The following is a 20,370-nucleotide window of genomic DNA, read 5'->3' on the forward strand; positions in this document are numbered from 1 at the left end:
TGTGAGGTACAAACTGCTTTGTGTAAGCAAGCAAACCAGCAGGCTGTGGAAGGCTGGGGTCTGCAATGCAGCAGCTGCTTTGCTCACTTAGGACTTAATGTAGGGAATGTCTTTACTCTGAAGCAAGCAGAGTGGAGGGCTCTCAAGAGATACTTGATTAGGATTTTGGTTGTTCACTGTAGTTTGGCTTTACAGATGTGAATTGCACTGCAGGAAATAAACCCTTTTTCCAAAAGGAAGAGCACTTTGGGGCTTTGTGCCTCTCTTCAGCATTTCGGTTTTCCAGGAAGTTTTTACTCACCTCAGCAAGTTTCTGCTGTTTAAATTGTGTCCTGAACGTTCTCTTTGAGGCACAGTGATGCCTTTCAGTGTGTGCAGATGCCACAGAAATGATCATTTCACCTGTGAGACATTTTAAGTACAGATGTTTTGATTGTTTGACTAAAAGCAAAGTGTTGGTAAAGCTGCCCAGGGCTGTTGGGCTTGGAGCTGGTTTGCCCTTTTTTCATTGTATTTGTTTTTGTAATGACGTGGATGCGCCAAATGCAGCCAAGACCACTGTAAATATGGGCTTGGGAAGGTGATGTTCCAGGTAAGTGGAATGTCAGTGCTTCCAGGCAAGACTGAGGCAGCTGACAGACAAGCAGGCAGCTGTGTGTGCGTGGAGGTGACCGCTAACCAGCCCCTGCAGCTGAGCTGGAGGCTTCAGTCCTGCCGTCAGCTTTCTGCTCTATTCCCGCGTGCTCTGGAGCAGATTGTCCAAGCCTGACCCTGTCAGTTCAGCTTTCCCTGGGGAAGTGACTCTGCAAAAAAGCCCTACAGTCCCTTTCCATACCCTGAGAGTGCCTGGTCCCTGGCATGCTGGGCTGCTGCAGGTCCCGTGTCTCATCTGGTCACTGAAGCTGATGGTGTTGCCCAAACCTTGCACTGGGGTATCTATCTGGAAGCAGCTTTCAGGAGCATGGAAGCACATTACTCTGCTTCCAGGAGGATGTGTCTGTGTGAATGTCTTTTGCTGTCCACTGCTCAAAAGTTGCCTCTGTAACTAATTTACCAACATGTTATGTAAAACAATAACTTACAACCTCATGCACGTTAATTTTGTTGTTCTTTTGGGGATTTCAGTCATGCCTTTGGCCTTGAATGGAGGTGGCAGATGGATACATGGGCATCCATGTAGTGCTTTGATCTTCCTTAAAGAGCTTGATGTGCACTGTATGACATAACTGCTTTCAGGGTGTGCATGCTGTGGTGTGTTGGTAACAGAGGGGATTTGTGTGAAGAAGATAAAAAAAATCCCAAACCCAAATGGGAGGTGTTCTATAGAAACATCATTGAAAGAAGAGGTTGTGTTTGTTTCCTGCTGCTTTGCTTTCAGATGCAGATTAATCTCTTGCTTCCGTAAATCCGGAACAGGGTGAGGCTGAGGGGTATGAAGGTTGCTGACAAAGCAGAGGTGAGAGGGGCTGGTGTTGGTTCTGGGGCTGGGGAGTCCTCACAGCTGCAGCCAAGGAGGCAGGTGTGCTCTGTCACAGGGTAGCAGGGCTGCTGTAGCCCTTAGACAGACGGGAGCTTGGGGAGATGTTGTGTCAGGCAGTTTTCATCAGTAAAGGAAGAGATGCAGATAAAAGGCAGATGTGTGCAGGCTGCCTCTTGATGGCTTATTTGGCTCTAATTCAGATTATGACAAAAAACAGTCATCAGAAAAAAGCCAATTATGGTTGGGTTGTTTTCAATATTAAATCTTTATTATATACAAAAATATTTGTTGGGAGTTAACAGAGTCTCATAATTTGTACATTAACGTTTTTATGTTTGGCTGTGTTACTTGTGAAAATATTAGCTGTGAAAAAGACAGGGGGGTTAGAAAATAAATCCCAATTTAAAAATGCCCTATGCAGCAGCTGTCTCTGGCACATGAGGTCAGAATGCAAACGTGTGCCCATGGCCTGCTCCACACTGTGGACTCAAAACGCACCTATAGGTGCTACATCAGTGTCAGGTTTACATTAGAAAGTTTAGCTAATAGCTAAGGGTTTATTTTCTGTAGGATGTTTTCAGCTAAAGAAGGTATTTTCTATCCAGCAAAGCAGTTTTTAAAGTATAACAAGTGTCTAATCCAGTTTAATGTGCTGCAAAAAGAGAACACAACAGGAGATATTCCACCAGGCAAAGCCAGGTGGGAGAAGAGGCGTGGTAAGGAAAAGGTTGGCGACAGACTGCTAATAGCCATGGAAATCCAAACACTTCACTGGGATTTTACAGCTGTTGGCCCAGTACGGAGCAGGAGAGATGTCCTTGGAGCACAGGGCACAAACATGACACACAGGCAAGCTGTGGCATGGCAGGAGGGAGGGGAAGGAACGCCAACTGGCGTTTTCAAAGGGGGAAGAGTACCTTTCAGCAGTCATCTCCATCTGTAGTTGTGTACAGGACCTAAACCACAGCAATCAGCCCAAACACAATTCATTGTTTTGCAGGCAGCAATGCTACCCCACCCCAGCACTGCATGAAGCATTTTGCTCTGTTCTCAGTACCATACAAGAGATCAAATAATGGGGAAGTAATTTGGGTTTCTGAAGTATTTTACTGTATTCCAAGTAAATTTTGGCTACTTATGGAGTAATAACTGGATGAGTATGAGGTCAAAGCTGGAGAAGCTCATGATAGTACAAGGACATGGCTAAATGGGAGGATGTGTTGCCAAGACAGTGTTATCCTGGCATGTCTGTCAGTAACCATAGCCAACCACTGCCCTAGCAGCAGTGGGATCTCCATACCAGGTAGCATGAGAAAAGGGTTCTGAGACCAAAATTCACCTATACTTCAAGTGTAATTTATTCTGTAAAATAAAAACATTGCTGCAAACATGCTGGGAAAAAAACCCAAATTACACATGGGTGTGAAACTGCTGAACAGCCTTCACTGAGCTGGAGTTTGTTTCTAAGCCCCGACAGGTAAAGTCCAGCTGTAGCACCACTGCAAATGAATTGAGGGGTCAGCAGCTTAGAATGCGGGAGTCTGAGGAGAAGCACCCCGCCATGGAGGATTAAGGTTAATTTGCAGATGCTCCCTGAAGTACTTACTGGTGGTACTTACCCCTGCATTTTATGTATGCACGGTTTTGTGCACGTGCACATAAATACAGCTGCAATGTTTGTTTGGAAACCAAAGCTGCCTCTGAAAATTGGTTTAGATGTGCTTTCACTCTACTCAAGAATTAACAGTAAGTTAAGTAATAACTTACATAATAGAGTAAGTTACTTAGCAATAAGTTATACCAGTCTTATATATATCGATGTTCATTTTGAGTGCTCTTTCCTCTACAAGACACACATTGAGAATCCCAGACTATTCCCAGCAGTTAGCTGTTAAATACACAGAAAAGCAAGAAGACTAGGCCTGTAAGAGAAACCTAGGAAGAAAAATCAGTTGGTGACTGTCAGCTGGAGGGGTATTTAAGGCAAGAGGCTGAGCAAGCTGCCAGCCCCTCGGTCCAACAACCACTACCTCAGCATCAGTAACTAATCGCACCACTGGTGCACAAGTGGTATCGTAAGTTTGGCAATAACAATAACTGCACTACCTCTTGGGAATCTGGGTGAGGCAAGAAACCCTGCATGAAACAGAGGGCCTGTACATATCTACATGGTAGGTGCAGACAACCTCCACCTGTAGCTGGTCTGAGAGCTGCACCTAAAGGCGCAGCAAGTGGCAGGGAGTCTGCTGTGGTAGGCACGATGGAGGTACCAAGAAACAGCAGCTGCCTCAAAGCTTGTCTGAGTGAAGCTGCAAGCTCGTGCATAAGAACAGACAATAACCCACATCTCCCCCTTTCTGGAGTGGTGCTTTCTATGTGATCATTCTCCACCGGTCCTTAAGGGCAGTGGAGATGCAAGCCTGGCTCTCAGGGGAACCTAGCCAGGAGTGGTCTGCATTTCAAAGAGAAAACACCCTTCCTATTTCTTCTCTGAATCACCCTCCTCAAAATCAAACCAAACCAAACCCAGATGATTTTCAGAATACTGAGGCAATCTATACAGCGAGTATTTAGGTAAGATTTAAAAAGATGCAATGAATCAGAATTGTACCAGAAGCTCAGGAACAAAGTGTCACATTTTGAGCCTATCCAAGATGTGACAGTTTAATATAAATACAGGTTCAGAAGTGATGAGCTGATCTGCCATCCTGCCTCACAAAGCTTTTGTATGTCCAAGTACTCAGAGCTACCCCGATGGGAGAACATGGCATAAATTAAGGATACTGTGTGGGTTACAGATCCCGTTTCCCTTGCCTGTGTTGGGATCTGTGATTCTGCTCTGATTTTACCTTCATTTGCTGCTTGCAGAACTTCTCCAAAGACAAGAGCCTTAAAAGTCTGTGCAAGGTACAACACGCCATTATAGCTATCGCACTAAACTTTGACTGACTACATCTTGCCACATGATGTAGAACCTAAAGCAGACCTGTAAGTGTAACCTTTAGAGACAGCAAGGAAATCACTTGGGTACACATGCACCAAAGTATTTACATCGAAGCTGGGACTGGTGCACACTTGAGGGAATTTTTGATGCATTTAAGGAAATAACTTAGGGGTCTTGGCATACTGACTGTACTTTTATGTGAACCTCTTGGTTTACAGGGCAACTACAGCGTTTCTTCTATCAGTCTATATGTACAGAATTTTACAGCACCTCATGCACTGTCCAAAACAGATAGAAATTACAGATAAATATAGAATTTTTAGATTGAAATATCTGTATATTTAGAAAAATATACATTAGTAAACACAATAAACCAGGTAGAGAAGTGTACCTGTTCTAAAGTCTCACATGCAGGTAACATTTCTGGGTTAAGTCATGGTAGCTTTGTAATGTGGTAACAGACGTGAGCATTGTTTGTTTTACCATCCACATACATACATATACACAGACAACTATTTGATAATTTACTTCTCTAAACTACTTAAATATTTATCTTGTGATACATACCACATACCTTAAACATTTAGCAGCATCTTCACCTCGCTCAGACACCCCTATTGTCATCATTAACAGTCAACCTAAAGAGGTCTCCTGCTTCCCATCTGGAAAATGGATGTTTAGTGGGGAATGATATACATGAAATTCTTTTAACTCCTCCAAACCACTTCAGACAGCTCTTACATGAAATAATTGTCCTTTGCTCAAAACTGGCCTTTCAGTGTCTTTCTCGCCTAATTGCACAATACACAGATCTCTAACACCTGCTCTGGCATACCCTGACTGTTGTGTAGATGCCTGAAACAGCACCAGCATTCTAAGAACCTCCAAGAATGCTCTATTTTTAACTAATTCTCATTCTAGTCATCCCACCAGGTAGTGACAAAGGAAGCAGAATACCTGATGAAAATCTGGTCTTGCTGAAAACCAAACCAAACCACAACCCACCACCACAAAATAACCAACCACATTCCCCCCCCCCCCAACATTATAAAACTGCCAATGTGAACTCCCACTTTTCAAGGTTTAATGGATACATGTAAGGAATGTGATGTTTAGGTAAGGATTCTCCCCTTACAACCTGCATGTGGACATCCAATAAAACCTGCAGACATGACCTTTGCCTGCAACCTAAGCAAGCTATCTTCTGCTGCTTCAGAACTGTACTTCCCAATAGCATCTACACTACCACCACCAAATGGTCAGCCACGAGGCTCCACTCTGCTAACTGCTGGATTTTGAAACACTGTGAACCTGTAGCAAAAGCTAAAGCTTTAGCTTTTAACAAATACATGGCTGGTTGGAGATGGCTGACTAGGGAGGCTCTTGTGACAATATTCTTCCTGGAATGGAAACAGAAGGAGCAGAGGGGTTTTCCTAACTAAACCCTGGTGCCCATGTTACACTTGTTTCAGCTGGTTAAGTACATTTATGGAAAAAAGGGATGAAAACAAGTGATAGTTGCAAAACAAAGTACTACGGTGTGGAAACAGAAGAATCTTCTCATTCTGTTCATTAGGGAAGAGTGAGCTCAGCCCACTTTTGGCATCACATATAAAGTATTTTCTAACAATAACATAAAAGGCATCGTATCTGTCCAGATAGCACATCCTATTTACAGCATATGTAGCTCTCCTATTCCACAGTAAATAAATACAGTTCAGTCATGTCCAGCATATAGTGCCAAGAGCAAATCATTAGTCACGCAATGGCTTTGCTATCGTTGCTGCTACATACAACACTCAATCCATTTCTCAAAGCAGCCTCTGAGTGATAGGATCACAGAACATGTCTCCTGGGAAAGGAAAAGTCTCATGCTGGTGCCACATTTAAAAGCTTTGCCAAACTTAAAACCAGAGGAAAACACATCCTGAAAAATGTAACAATAAAACAAAGTTGTGGTCCAAATTTTCCTCAGAGGATTTCAGATTCCCTCTGAAAGACCAAGATCTCAGTACCAGGAGCCACAAAGATTACCAGTGCTATAAACAGCTTCAACTAATGTTTTCCACACACACTAGGATCTCAAGCTCTCCTTGCCCCCCTTTTACCCCGCAGTGACTAACTTCATAGGCTTTGCAAAAATCACCTGTAGTATATGGGTGTTTGTTTGGAGGGGTGTTTGAGATTTACACTTCTCCAATACTGCATCAACTCCATTTTTCTTTTCCTTGTGCACATAAGTCTTTAAAAGCCCCAGGAAGCAACACTGGTTTACATTGCCTAAGCCTCTTTTCCTTCAGAAATAGTTCTGATGAAGTTGCCTTCCAATAGCATTCTATGTCACACTGGTGTTGAGAAAGAAGTCAGAAGCCAGGTGCCTGTCACCAGATGGAAGAGAAATTAAAACATAGATAACTTCAGTTCAGACACCTAATCTGGTAAGTGATGGTGAATGTTACTATATACAACAGCTGACATTACAATATAAAATAGGGTCACAAAAAGAGCTAGTCTTAGCAATGAGCTACATTTTCATTTTGTTCTTATTAAGCAGAAATTTACATCAGCATAAGTTTTGATCAATGAACTTGAACCTAATGTGAATTATATCAATGAGCCTACTAAGGGAAGAACTGTCATTAACAAAAGGAAGTATGTTGTAAAACAAAAAGGTACAAACAACATCATTGCTTTTCAGCAGTAAGCTTCCAATTCACAAACTAGCTCATTAAAAATGCAATTAAAACCAATGCAACAAAAAGCACAGAAACTCTACTACATCACGCTCCTAAAAATACAGCAGTTGATCACATACAAATATTCCAAAATATAGAACCCAGCTGGCTAGCACAGAAAATTAAGCCAAAGATCACCATACAAATATCAAACAATGTCCTAAGAAAAGAAAATGCCCCCTTTTTTTTTTTTTTTCCTTTTTTTTTTAAGCAATGTGTTTTTCACAATGTGAATAAATACTCGTGAATGTTAAGCTTCACTCGACAAGGCTCCACGTTACCAGATTCTCTCCCAGGCTACTTCCCCATTATTCCAATTGCACGGAGTTACCCTGTGTACCATCTTTCTAACATCAGTCCTTCAGCCATAACAGGCTAACAGGTTGGCTCTCCAAAACAGCCTCATAAGCAGCATGCAAGGTACTGCTTTACGTTATTTGAAGAGACACGCGTAAGGGAACCTACGCAACAGTTGTCAAAATCAAGAGACAGAAAGAACTTGTGAAACATCAAGAATGCACCAACATTAAGCGGAAAGAAGCTGGAGCAATGGAGCTGTGTGTTTTGTTTCTGCTTTTTAATACTTAAAATTCTGCTCCCATGAAGTTATTATTTTATAAGGAAAAAAAAACAACAAAGGAAGAAATCAGAGTTCTTTCCTAATAAGAGCTATAGACTTTTAACTGGCTGAACACTGACGTTAACAAGGTTTACAAAATATTATTTCAAGTATCCTTTTTTTAATCACAGTGAAAATGTAAGACCAAGATGTAAGTGTTGAAGTGAATGACTGAAAGTTTCTTAGATGAAAAAGGCAAAGGTACGAAATCAAATATAGAAAAAATGCTTAAACGCATTTCCTTCATGTGATATGAATAGAAAGGTTACCTGTAAAAAGTTAGAAAAATTAAAATAAATTACATATTTAAGTACACTTTCCCTTCAGCATTTCTATAAAAATTCAGAACAGTGTACTTTGGAATATACACAGAGTAAAAATGCACAGGTGCCGTAGTCGTCGCCGGTATCTACACAACGTCACATCAGCGTCTTGCTGCAGCTGAATTTGTTACTTGAGCTCCTCCTGGGAAACCTCAATATACCCAACTAATTGGGACCCACTGCGGTTCCAGCCTCAGCCTCTCGATAGCAGTCTGCAGCTTCTCGAAGGCTTTGTCTAGGTTGTCATTTACAATGGTCAGATCAAAATAGTGGTTGTATGCTCTCTGGATCCGTGCGCTTTCATCCACTGTTTTCTTCAAATCAGTGTCCTGGTGAAGAGATCAGAGAATTCAACCAGGTTGGAAAAGACCTCCAGGATCATCAAGTAGGTTTTACAGGTTATTGAGAACATAAACCTTGGTGCATCCTTATAAACATGCAAGAAGTATCCTTTCATTACCTACAACTGACTACTGAAAGATATATTTTAAAAATAATAAGTCTTCATTTACAGTAAATCCACACAGAACTTCAGCTAAAACATACTGAAAGGGTTGAAAAAGTTATGAGCTGTGCCAATAATGTTAAATATGACAACCAAATGTTTGCAATCTGGCAATTCTTAAGAACGCCAAAAGACGCGCATGAATGATGCATCTCAGTTTGTATCTGCAACTGACATTCAATCAGAATGAAAGCGATGCCTCAGGAATGTCTGAGTCCATCATTTATGTAAATATATTTGTGCATTTTATTTCCAAGGAAAGCACAAAAAAGGTAAAAAATTGAAATTAATGGGAAGTTAAAAGACATTGAAAGATACATTTCTAATAGAAAAAAAAGCTCTAGAATACTTAATAGCTTTTAGAGGCTACATTTCAGCCTTGCTCACCTGATGTCAGATCCTGATTTGTGAACTACTGCTTCATTGTTTAAGTTCTGACACGAGCTACAAAATACACAGGGAATTTATATCCCTACATTACAAAGCCTTCATGAAGTGCTGTCACTGAGCACTTTTTTACGTTCCATTAGTCCTACACTCTTAGAAAACCCCTCTCCACTTCTGCACAAAATCCATTTTTTCCCAAGCTGTTCTGAGATTCGTCCCCTTGAAAGTATTTCGTTTAAAATGTTCATGTCCTGATACAGTTGTATACAGAAAAGGCAGAATGAAAAAGTAAGCTTCTGAATAGCCTCTCCTTCCCAGTAAATGAAGGAGATGAGCAAATGTATCATTGCAACAGCCACAGTTTTTGCAATAGAATGGTTTAGGATGCTAGAAATAATGACAGCAAGCAGAACATAATATAATAACATAAGCTTAACATAATAATACAAATTACATTTGTTTTTCACTTGTTCAGAAAGTACACAAAGATGAAATGGGAAATCCTACTCTTTATATACATGAGTACAGATACAATCTAGAATGCATAAAGATACATAAATGTACATTTAAAATGTACATTTAAAATCTAAAATACTCTTTTATTATTCATAAGGACAAGTAAAAGAGAGGCAAGTATGTGCCTTAGGGAATCAAATATTAGGAAGTGTAGGGAATTATTTTTATACTTGTCTGGACAGTTTTAATCTTGCCTTAACACAGAATCACAGGATGGTTTGGGTTGGAAGGGACCTCAAAGCTCACTCAGTTCCAACCCCTGCCACAGGCAGGGACACCTTCCACTAGAGCAGGCTGCTCCAAGCCCCATCCAACCTGGCCTTGAACACTTCCAGGGATGGGGCAGCCACAGCTTCTCTGGGCACCTCATGCCAGCGCCTCAGCACCCTCACAGTAAACAGCTTCTTCCTAATGTCTAAACCTACCCTCTGTCAGCTTAAACCATTCCCCCTTGTCCCGTTGCTACATGCCCCTATAAGAAGTCCCTTTCCAGATCCCTTGGAGGCCCCTTTTGGGTACTAGAAGCTGCTCTAAGGTCTTCCCAGAGCCTTCTCTTCTCCAGACTGAACCATGCCAAGTCTCTCAGCCTGTCTCCATAGCAGAGGTGCTCCAGCCCTCTACCATCAGTCTTGTAGATGCATTGCAAAAATTCAGGGTTCATATGGAGCAGAGAGGAGGAAAGGCAGAGCATCCACATAGATACCAGAATCTGTAATAGCCAGAATCCACAAGTAGGAGTGACAATCTCTGATATGGTTAAGAGAATGGGATCTCACAGGTTTGAAAAGAAGGAAAGAACAAATTAAGAAAAAAAAAAAAAGGAAGTAAAGAAGACTAAAAATCCCATATTCATTTAGTGGAAATTAAACCACCAGCCTGTGTTTATCGGTCTGAATGCCTCGTCAGTATTATACAAGATATTGCTACTAAGCTGCAACAGTATTGTTGTGAGTTGCCAGCTAACCATGGCTTTTCTCAGTTGGGGAAGCTGTACTACTCCATAACTGCTCAGTCTGGCTTTTTTGCTTTGGTCCTGCAGCTGGTGAAGTTCATGTCCATATAGAGTATTTATGATTTGCTGCACTGAGGAAGCATGTCTCATTTCTCTCTACTACACCCAGCATCTCAGAAAAGGAGAGAAGATCTAAGGAATAAAACGTGCCAGTTCACTTTACATAACAAATCCAAGGAACTCAAAGGGAAGAGAAGCTGTTCAACAGTTCCTGTTCCAGCAGCTCCCAGGCATTCTCAGTGCAGCATATGCTGCTGCAGCAGTGGAAACAAGGCCTAGTTGCATTCTGTTGTCAGTTTGGTTTTTGTTTGCGTGTGTTTGTTTCCTTTACGTAGGCTGCAGTATCTTTCCTAAACATTTTTAAAGCACACCTACATTACAAGACAAACCCAAAGAAAACTTTTTTGGGAGAAAGATGTGGAAAGTAAAGGAAAGACATTTACATAAAAAAGCAACTCCCACCATCAAATATCTCCCATTTGCTGCAAATAATCAAAGGTGACACTTCACAAAGAACACATTATGAGTAATTTTTGTAATCAACGCTTTTCTGTAAGAGGTCTATTTTTAAGAAAGAAGCAATCTGCCTTACACATAGTACTTGATTAACTTCTACTAAGTAATCAGCAAAAGCCTTGCCTTACTTTTCTTAAAGACATTCATTGCAGAACAAATTCTACCTAAAATGAAAGGTATAATCCAAAAATAATAATATCAGAACATCCTGTTCAGAGCAAACTAAATGTGAAGTAATCTGCTTACAGTGAGAAGTTTGGTTGTAATTCCAGCATCTACCACAGCCTTGTGCATAGCACGCAGAGTCTCCAACTCCGGAGCAGCAATAAACACCACATAGGGCATGAATTCAGAAGTCCTCAGTATTTTCAGGGCCTAGAAGCAAAGAAGAATGAAAAAAATACCCTGAAGTTTGAGAATGACTCACCACACGTCACCGTTACTTAAGGGGCACCACAGAACTAGTCTGTTACAATAGGCAGAAACACATAAGTGAAGATTCCTATTTCAGAAACTCCTACACTGCTTTTTGAAACACTCAACATCATTCTTTCCTTGGCTAAAAAGATTATTTATGACTCTGTAAGCCTCCCATTCTAAGCAGAATCCTTGTTGGCTTTTTTCCATCTAACTCATTCCAACTAAGTGCCACAAACGCAAGAATCCAGTTGATATTGTAATCTTCAAACCACGTAAGAAGACTTCAAATTTAAAGGCACACCACTTCAACACTATACTCCTACACTTGTAGTGTAGCATTATGAATGATGTACCTGTGGATTCACGTCCAAGATGCAGGTCCTTCCTGTCTGAACAACTTCAAGGATGGAATCAATTTTGGTGCCATAAAGATTTCCTTCATATTCTCCATGCTCTAAGTACCTGCCAGCTTTAATATCCACCTCCATTTCAGCTCGTGACACAAATCTGTACGCTTGCCCATCTTTTTCATCATCCCTGGGCTTTCGTGAGGTAACTAAACAACAAATTTAAAATACAAATTGAATGTTTTCTTTTGGCATTTGGAATACAAATATGAGGCTGGATTGCCTGTTAGGGAAAGTAAAATACAATTAACATACAATTAGAATTGTTCCATATATAATTAATTATTCTAATGTAAATTTCAAAACTGAGCACAGCCCCTCCTGTTCCCTTTATTTCTATTGTTTCCTATATGTTGCTTACCATTTGTCTGTTTCCTTTGTATTACTCCCTCACATCATATACAATACTCATTAATGTCATATTCTTAATTATTCACTTAATATGATATTAAAGTGACTCGGAATCAAATGAAAGTTTAACTTTTGAATGCCAAATATACTTCTGACAATAACTGAGCGCACACATCAAAATCTGCACTGTCCTGTATTTGCCCTGCTACTCAGGGCAGAATTACCTGAGCTAGCTATAAAGAAAGTTAACTTAAATATCAGAAGAAACCCAGCCACTGCAGCAGAAAATGAATGGAGGCAAGCTGATGCTGCTTTCCGGGACAACTTACCCTTTGAAGGAAGGTGAATTCACTGCAGAGATTAAAGCCAATTTTTAAGTAAAACATTAGCAGCTCTCTTGGGTATTGGCCATACTGTGCAGTGCATGCATTATTTAAGCAAGAAAGTGAAAATAAAGTAAGTAAAAGTATCAAGTTATTACCAACTTCACTGTCCTAACACCATGTTATTTATCTGTTCTTTGCATTTAATCAGATTTGAACTCTAAAATATAGTAAGTGCTCCAATGAATGGTTCTGTTTGTAATACTTGTATCATCACTGGGTGACAATCGTCACCTGGTGCAACTTGGTGATATAAGTGGAAAGCATTCACCCCCTTCCAGTAATTCCTATCAACTTTGTTATTATTGAAAACTTGGGTGAAATGATCTTCTGAAGCTGCTAGTAATAAAGCAATAAACATATTACTAGAACATCTAGGCTTCAGCCAAGATTCTACACAAAGATTAATACTGGAATGGTTAATACAATGAAAAAAATCATAGCAGTTTGAGACAAATTTTGAAGAATGAGCTTTAACAGTTTATAGCATACAGCAGTATATTTATGTTTAGCTATAACACATATACATGGGGGGGAAGAAGACAGAGAGAGGATATATATAGTGAAGACTCCATTTACAATAAACTTTGTACTGCATGATTAGATTGTCAGATTGCTAAATTGGAATTTAATGCCTTTGAAGGGTGTTCAAGAGCTCCAAGTAAAAGCATTTTAACACTGTGTTGCATTACTTACATATATTTAAATATCTATATAGTATTTTAGGGAAAACAATAATTCCGAAGGCTTTTTAAAAAGGGAATAAGGAATTTTATAAATAATTAAAAGTTTATTCCTATTCTGCCAGTATGAAATAAGATTCCCAGAGGAGGATTTCTTTTACAAAGTTAAGACTTAGAAGTCAAACTTGTCAGTTACACATAGTAATTCTAAGTGCCAGTTTTGGCATTAGAGATTCAGTAGATGAGACAGACCAGTTCTCTCATGTTGCACAATATTATCTTTCAGACCTCTCTCTCCTCCCCCTATTATCAGACCTACTTGTTGCCCACTGAGAACTGAAGGGAAACGAGTGGGTCTGAAATGCTGAAAAGCAGCTGGAAGGAGGAGAATAATAAGGAGGCTTGGGTGGATGTCTCTGGACAAAAAACAGGAGGGGGCATTAAAGAAATAAAGATCTTGCGAATCAGCAAAGTAACCTTCTGGAAATAAGGCAAGAAAATAATGCTTCAGGAAGAGAGGAGGGGTTTTTCTGAAGTTGATAATGAGAGAAAGAAAATAAGAAAGAGCATGTGCTTGAGGCTAGATGTATTAAGACATAATAGTATCATACAAATCTTGGGAGACCACACATGCTTTGGTTTTGTTGGAAGTGTGTTGCTTTTCCCTACGTTTCTGATACTAAAGAAACAATTTATAATGCCAAGGATACTTCTACAGATGGAAAAGTCCACAGCACACCTGAGAAACTCCACTGGCTGTTCATTACAGAAGAGTGTTAAGAACTCCTAGAATCCTCTCAGTAACTGATGGTGACCAGCACTGAAGAAACCTAGCAGACTGAAACACTGCACATACAAAGTTGTTTTATTGCCCCATCAGTAACATTTAACTGGTAGTGACATATTTTCACTGTCATCATATGTTAGTTCTGTTGCCCGAGAAGATGAAGAACCTTTTGTTTTCCCATGCTACATAACCTTCATATTCTGACAAAATTTCTCCTACCCTGAATCACTGGGATAAACATCAGGTATTTTCCACATAATCAGACTCATAGTACAATACTACAATAGGAGTGCTGGCAACTTACATGGTACTGTGGTTCCAAACCTAGTGGGATTCAGTACTATAAACCTGTTCTTCAAACTTCTTCGCCCCACTCCTTGGGCCCCAATTAAGACCAATGTTTTCCTCTGAAAAGGAGGCATTTTGGCTACTTCTTCATAGATCTGGATTTCATGACGATCAAATTCTACATTGAGAAATGTACAAAACCAATTAACACCCAGACAGTACTCTAAGAAAAAAAATTAAGCAGTCATGCTATATATAAACAAACCATATGTGAATATAAATAGTACTTCAAGGGCATTAATTCTGATGCAAGCTTTCTTACTTTAAATTGGCATGGGAATAAAATAGTTACTCCTTCATGGACAGTATAAGTCACATTAACACCTTTACTTCCAGTGAGAAAATCTGAGATTGACCACAATGGGAAAACTGACCAACAATTAGTGAGCTTTCACAGCATCACAGAATTCTTAAGGTTGGAAGGTATAGTTGGAGGCCTGTATCTAGTGGAGTGCCTCAAGGGTCGGTACTGGGACCAGTATTATTTAATATATTCATCAACGATTTAGATGAGGGAATTGAGTGTACTGTCAGCAAGTTTGCTGATGACACTAAGCTGGGAGGGGTGGCCGACACGCCAGAAGGCTGTGCTGCCATCCAGAGGACCTGGACAGGCTGGAGAGTGGGCGGGGAATAACTTGATGAAATATAACAAGGGAAAGTGAGAGCCTGCATCTGGGCAGAACACCCCAGGTTCCAGTATAGCTGGGAACGACCTGTTAGAGAGCAGTGTAGGGGAGAGGGACCTGGGGGTCCTGTGGACGACAGGGTGACCATGAGCCACACTGTGCCCTTGTGGCCAAGAAGGCCAATGGCATCCTGGTGTATTAGAAGGGGGTGGTTAGTAGTCAGAGAGGTCCTCCTTCCCCTCTACTCGCCCTGGTGAGACCCATCTGGAATATTGTGTCCAGTTCTGGGCCCCTCAGTTTAAAAGGACAGGGACCTGCTGGAGAGAGTCCAGCACAGGGCAACTAAGATGATTAAGGAGTGAGCCTCCCTTAGAGGAAAGAAGGACTGCCTAAGTTTGGAGGAGATTGAGGGGTGACCTTATTAGTGTATATAAATATAAAAGGGGGAGTGTCAGAGGATGGAGCAGGCTCTTCTCAGTGGCAAACAATGAGAGGACAAGGGGTAATGGGTACAAATTGGACACAAGAGGTTCCACTTAAACCTGAGAAGAAACTTCTTCTCAGTGAGGGTGACGGAACACTGGAACAGGCTGCCCAGGGGTTTGGAATCTCCTTTTTGGAGACATTCAAAACCCGCCTGGACACGTTCCTGTGTAACCTTATCTAGGTGTTCCTGCTCCCAAACAAACACCCCCAACCAACCACAACAACGAAGGTATCTCTGGATGGCATCTGGTCCAACCCTCTGCTCAAGCAGGGCTACCTGGAAATGATGCTCAGGACCAGGCAGCTATCAATTACTGTTGAAGAGGGAGACACAACAACCTCTCTGGACAAACTCAGTCACCATCCCAGTGCAAAAAGTGTTTCTTGAAGTTCAGAGGGAATATCCTGTGTTGCTGCTTGTTGCCTCTTGTCCTGTCACTGGACTTACCTGAAAAGAACCTAGCTATGTCCTCTTTGCACCCTCACTTCAGGTATTTACACCCACTGATGAGATCCCCCTGAGCCTTCTCCGGCCTGAACAGACCCAGCTCTTCCAGCCTCTCATGGGAAAGATGCTCCAGTCCCTTCATCATCTTTGTACGTCCATGTTTCTCTTGCACTGAGGAGGAGCACAGTACCCATGAGGTGTTGCCTCATCAGTGCTGAGCAGAGGGGAAGGATCACATCCCCCTACCTACTGGCAGCAAAGCTTTCATTTTTTTTCCTCTTTGTAACAAATATTTCTTCTCTGACCCTCACCTACCAAAAGGTATACTCAGCACCATCATATCCTCACTGAGTATTACTGCTTTTAAACCATAAAAACTATCTATCAAACAAATTTTATAATCAAATAGTTTACTGCAATTCTTTGAGCTTTGGATCCTCTAGACTCTGCAAGCTCAGAAGGCTAAAGTACTCTGATGTATATGTAATATTAAGAGATACCTGCATTTCTTGTAGTGAGATACATCATCTTTTTCTTTTTTTTGCTGCTTATTGTTCCACAGAAAGGCCCTAGAAATAAAAAAATGAGACAAACTCTTAATTTTAGCTGAATGTCTTCTTCCAAAGCTTATTTACATGAACATATGCAGGATTAGATTAATTAAATGTACAAGGACTAGTTTAGATTTTTATATATTCTAGGGCAGAAGATCACATATATTTTCATTCACATCAAATGGTATCGTAAGAACTGAAGACAGGAGAAATTTTCTTAGAAAGCTTTGTAAAAACCAGCAGAAAAATCCATGAAACATGTTTTAATGTATTAAATTTCGGTTTATGCTACAAAAATAGAATAAAGAGCTTTTAAAAAAATGATAATAATAAAAATTGCCTTTCCCACCTAACTTAGCTTTTCATCAGCAGGTGGCAAAACTGGTTCATGTATCTATGAAGACTAAGCATAGACTTCAGCCTTTGTCCTTCAGTCAAAGCCAGAGTACAATAATTAGCATTTTGCAACATTCTGTGTATTCTCACACAGCAGTTTTCTAGTCTCTATGAAAGCAGGAAAAGCATAACAGATGGAGCAAAATCTACCCCTGAAATTCGTTAAATCTTACCTGAATTATCCCAGTCCCTCCTCACAAAGGCCTTTCTCTTCTCTTCCAGGAACTGGCTGGGAATAAGCCCTGCACTTCCCCCTTCTTTGACATGACTAGCCTGGGGGAAAACAGGAAAAAACACAGGTAAGCTGGAAGAAGCATTTTTCTCATTGACATGTTCATGTCTGAGTTTCACACTGCCCATGTTTCCCAAAGATGGCATCCATACATTTACTACTGAGACTTGGAAATTCAAACTCAGATTTGGGTATTAAAATTCTGCCTTACAGTAACAGTGTCTTCCCATTGATTATTAAAATTCAGTAAACAAATAAAATAGATACATTTCATTACTGGTTCCCATTAAGTTCGTAAGCTCCTATAGCCATAAACCTTTGGCATCAAAATGGAATTCTCCAGCCATTGAACTCTCAAGTGACAAACCCCAAGACCTTCTAGTACACTGTAGACTTATTTTGTACTCTTGAGCTGCTCCAAACAGGAGCAGTGCAGCTTATTAATGGTCATTTCACAAACAGTCAATGTCATTAATACATGCCTAATCATGCCTTACGCTTTTTGCACTAACTAGAGATTTAAAATCTTAGTAACTGAAGTATTCCTAGCAATGAATGTTTGGCTAAGATTCTGTACTAAATTCTGAGCAAGCTTAACACATACAAATGCATAATTATGAAACATACACTTTTCTTCTCCATAACTGGTCAGCCTGTCTCTTGCTATCAGGAACCGTTTCCTTTTACCTATGACTGACTGGTATTTTACAGTTAGCAAGTTTTCAGTAACAGTCTGGCATTTCTAGAAAACACAAGGAAAAACTATGTTTTTTCTCTCCAGTGGCACGATCTGCATAGCAGGACTTGCAACACACTATACTGGTTTAACACATTTCATGTTTGCTACCCATAGAGTATTTATTTCTCATGGCTCCTTCAAGTTACGACTGGAGGACTTGAAAAGCAATACAGAACACAGCATGTAAGCTAAATGTCAAACTACTACAGAGTTCATTGAAACTAATGAACTTGGAAGTAAGAATTTTTTTGCCTTCCCTCACACTTCTTTCTGTTGTTACCGTCACTGATATGCAACAGAATTCAGCAAGAGTTGTTGATGTATATTCAGATATTTTTGTAGCTCTTAAAGAAGTCATACATCTATTGCTCTCAAGTAACATTTGGCTTGTTATCTAGCAAAGGGTGAGCAATTAAAGGGTAGAAATGGAAATGAGTAATGACTTCTTGCCTAGATTGCCACTGCCACTTCCAATTTTGAGTATCTCGGTTGAGAAGAGTGTCTTAAAGGTTCACTCACCCCACTTTCAGTGGCACTGATGATGTTCAATTGTATGTATAGTGTCTTGGAAAAACTAAAAACAGCATAAATACTGGATTACATTTCTACTGAAAGACTGAATGAGGAAACACAACCTTAAAGCAGGGTGAACTGTTAATATCTGAAATAGTGCGAAACATTTTGATTATGAACATGCATGTTACAGCTCACATACACTGACCACTACTAGAAATAAAAGATACAGCTTCTCCAAATAGCTATTCTCACCCCTCTTCAAATCCACAGGGTTAATTTCCCTCTCTCTCCTCAATCAACTCTGAGCACTCAGGAAGGGGTTCACTTCTTCCATAGTCGCTGTCAAGGAAGGCTTACTACAATTAACATAATCAACCTAAGACTTTCAGCTAGAAATTATCCACTTAAAACCGACTGTGGACTGTCTAGGCTTATAATACAAGAACAAAGACAAATAGTAGTAATAGCAAAATGAGTGTTACAACTTATACCATTCGATTTTCTCTAGTATTTCAATTGTTAATATCTTGATATTAGCTTGAAATTGGATTGCAATGTAAATATTTTTTCTTTTATCTAGTTCTAAAGGGAAGCAAATCATCATTTAAAGAGTTTACTATTACAGCAACTACTGAATCTTTTCGTGGTTTCTTATTTTATTTTTTAATCTTTTTACCAACCTGCCACCAGTTTGGATCTTCCCGGTTTACAATCTGAAGAATTTCTCCTTTAGAAAATTTCAAACCTGCTTCTTTGCATGGGATGAGGTTGTCATTATATGGATTATAATCAAAATGACACTTCACAAAAACCTGAAATGGGTAAAAATTTACAGAGCTTAAACATTATAAAATGCATTCTGACTTGTTTTTTAAATTGAAATAATGTCTTTTCCTACAGTTAGACATGATTAAAGTTGCATTTGGCAAGTAAAATACAATCTGTGGAAAAAAAATGGCATATACCAGCTGAAAGAGTAGAATAATCAGCACTGCAAGCCTTGGATGAAGGAGCTTCATGATAAAAATAAAACCCCCAACTGTTCTATTTGGACAGTGTATTACAAAACACTCATTTCTGCATCCCAGTCTATACAACTCAATTAGTATTCTGACTTTAAATTACCTAAATATATTTAAAAAACTCTCAGAATGTGAGCATTGTATTCAAGGCTTGTGGAATCTTAATAATTAATTTGACAATTAAATCAGTGTTTTAAATCAAGCAAGATATGGGACTGCTTAAGACTCAAATTTGATGCAGATGAAGAAATAAACAAGGTGCATCAATAGACTGGAAACATCTTCTGACTTTTTCCTACCAGGTTGGGGAACAAAGGAAGCAGCACACCTGCCTCAAATACAGCACACTCCCTCAGCATCTACTCAGTGCTGGCATAGTCTGTTAGAGTCACAAGCATTAGACCCACTACTCGAAAGAGTGTCTTATAAGATATTTCAGAGGCTTAGAGGACTTGTTTTAGAGGAACAAGTTACCTCTGCAGTGGAGAAATCAACAGCCTACAGCAACAACAGAAGGATAAGGAATTGCCACCATCCAAACTCCTACTTAAGTTGGGGAGTTCAAGCTCAGCTGTTGAATTCAGTATGTTCCTGAATACCATGAAGGAGATTACTTGGACACTAATCATGTTTATAAACACATGCAGTTCATTGCATGTTTAGTGTGAGTGTGGCTAGATCAGCAGAGGTCACTGGATGTCAAAGAAACACGATTTATATGTAGTATACAAATGCTCATCAATTTTAGATACTAATAGTTTTTTTATGCAGGAATATTAGGTGTGGTATTAGTCTACAGAGTAAACCCACTTCCACAATGTAATTAAAGGTGAATACAGGTATATAGACTTCTTGCCAGCATTAAATACAAAAAATAACCAAAAGATGTTAAAATTATCTTTTGACAGGAACTTTAGAAATGTGCTACTGAC

General features: G+C 39.9%; 1 protein-coding gene across 2 annotated transcripts in view; it reads right to left on the reverse strand.

Moving 5' to 3' along the window:
* Window positions 1–5,597: 5,597 nt before the first annotated feature.
* Window positions 5,598–20,370, reverse strand: part of PALS2 (protein associated with LIN7 2, MAGUK p55 family member) — a 60,761-nt gene continuing 45,988 nt past the window's right edge. For both annotated transcript variants that reach the window (XM_061370310.1, XM_061370309.1), the window contains exons 6-12: window positions 19,097–19,228; window positions 17,103–17,202; window positions 16,480–16,548; window positions 14,373–14,534; window positions 11,811–12,013; window positions 11,284–11,412; window positions 5,598–8,430 (exon numbers count right to left, since the gene is read on the reverse strand). In XM_061370310.1, coding sequence (XP_061226294.1) covers window positions 8,254–8,430; window positions 11,284–11,412; window positions 11,811–12,013; window positions 14,373–14,534; window positions 16,480–16,548; window positions 17,103–17,202; window positions 19,097–19,228 — 972 coding nt within the window. In that variant the 3' untranslated portion in view covers window positions 5,598–8,253. The remainder of the gene's footprint in view (window positions 8,431–11,283; window positions 11,413–11,810; window positions 12,014–14,372; window positions 14,535–16,479; window positions 16,549–17,102; window positions 17,203–19,096; window positions 19,229–20,370) is intronic.

This window comes from Neopsephotus bourkii, unplaced genomic scaffold (genome assembly GCF_033783945.1).
Source record: "Neopsephotus bourkii isolate Nb327-2 ecotype Australia unplaced genomic scaffold, CSIRO-AGI_Nbou_v1 NB_1539, whole genome shotgun sequence".
NCBI lineage: Eukaryota > Metazoa > Chordata > Aves > Psittaciformes > Psittacidae > Neopsephotus > Neopsephotus bourkii.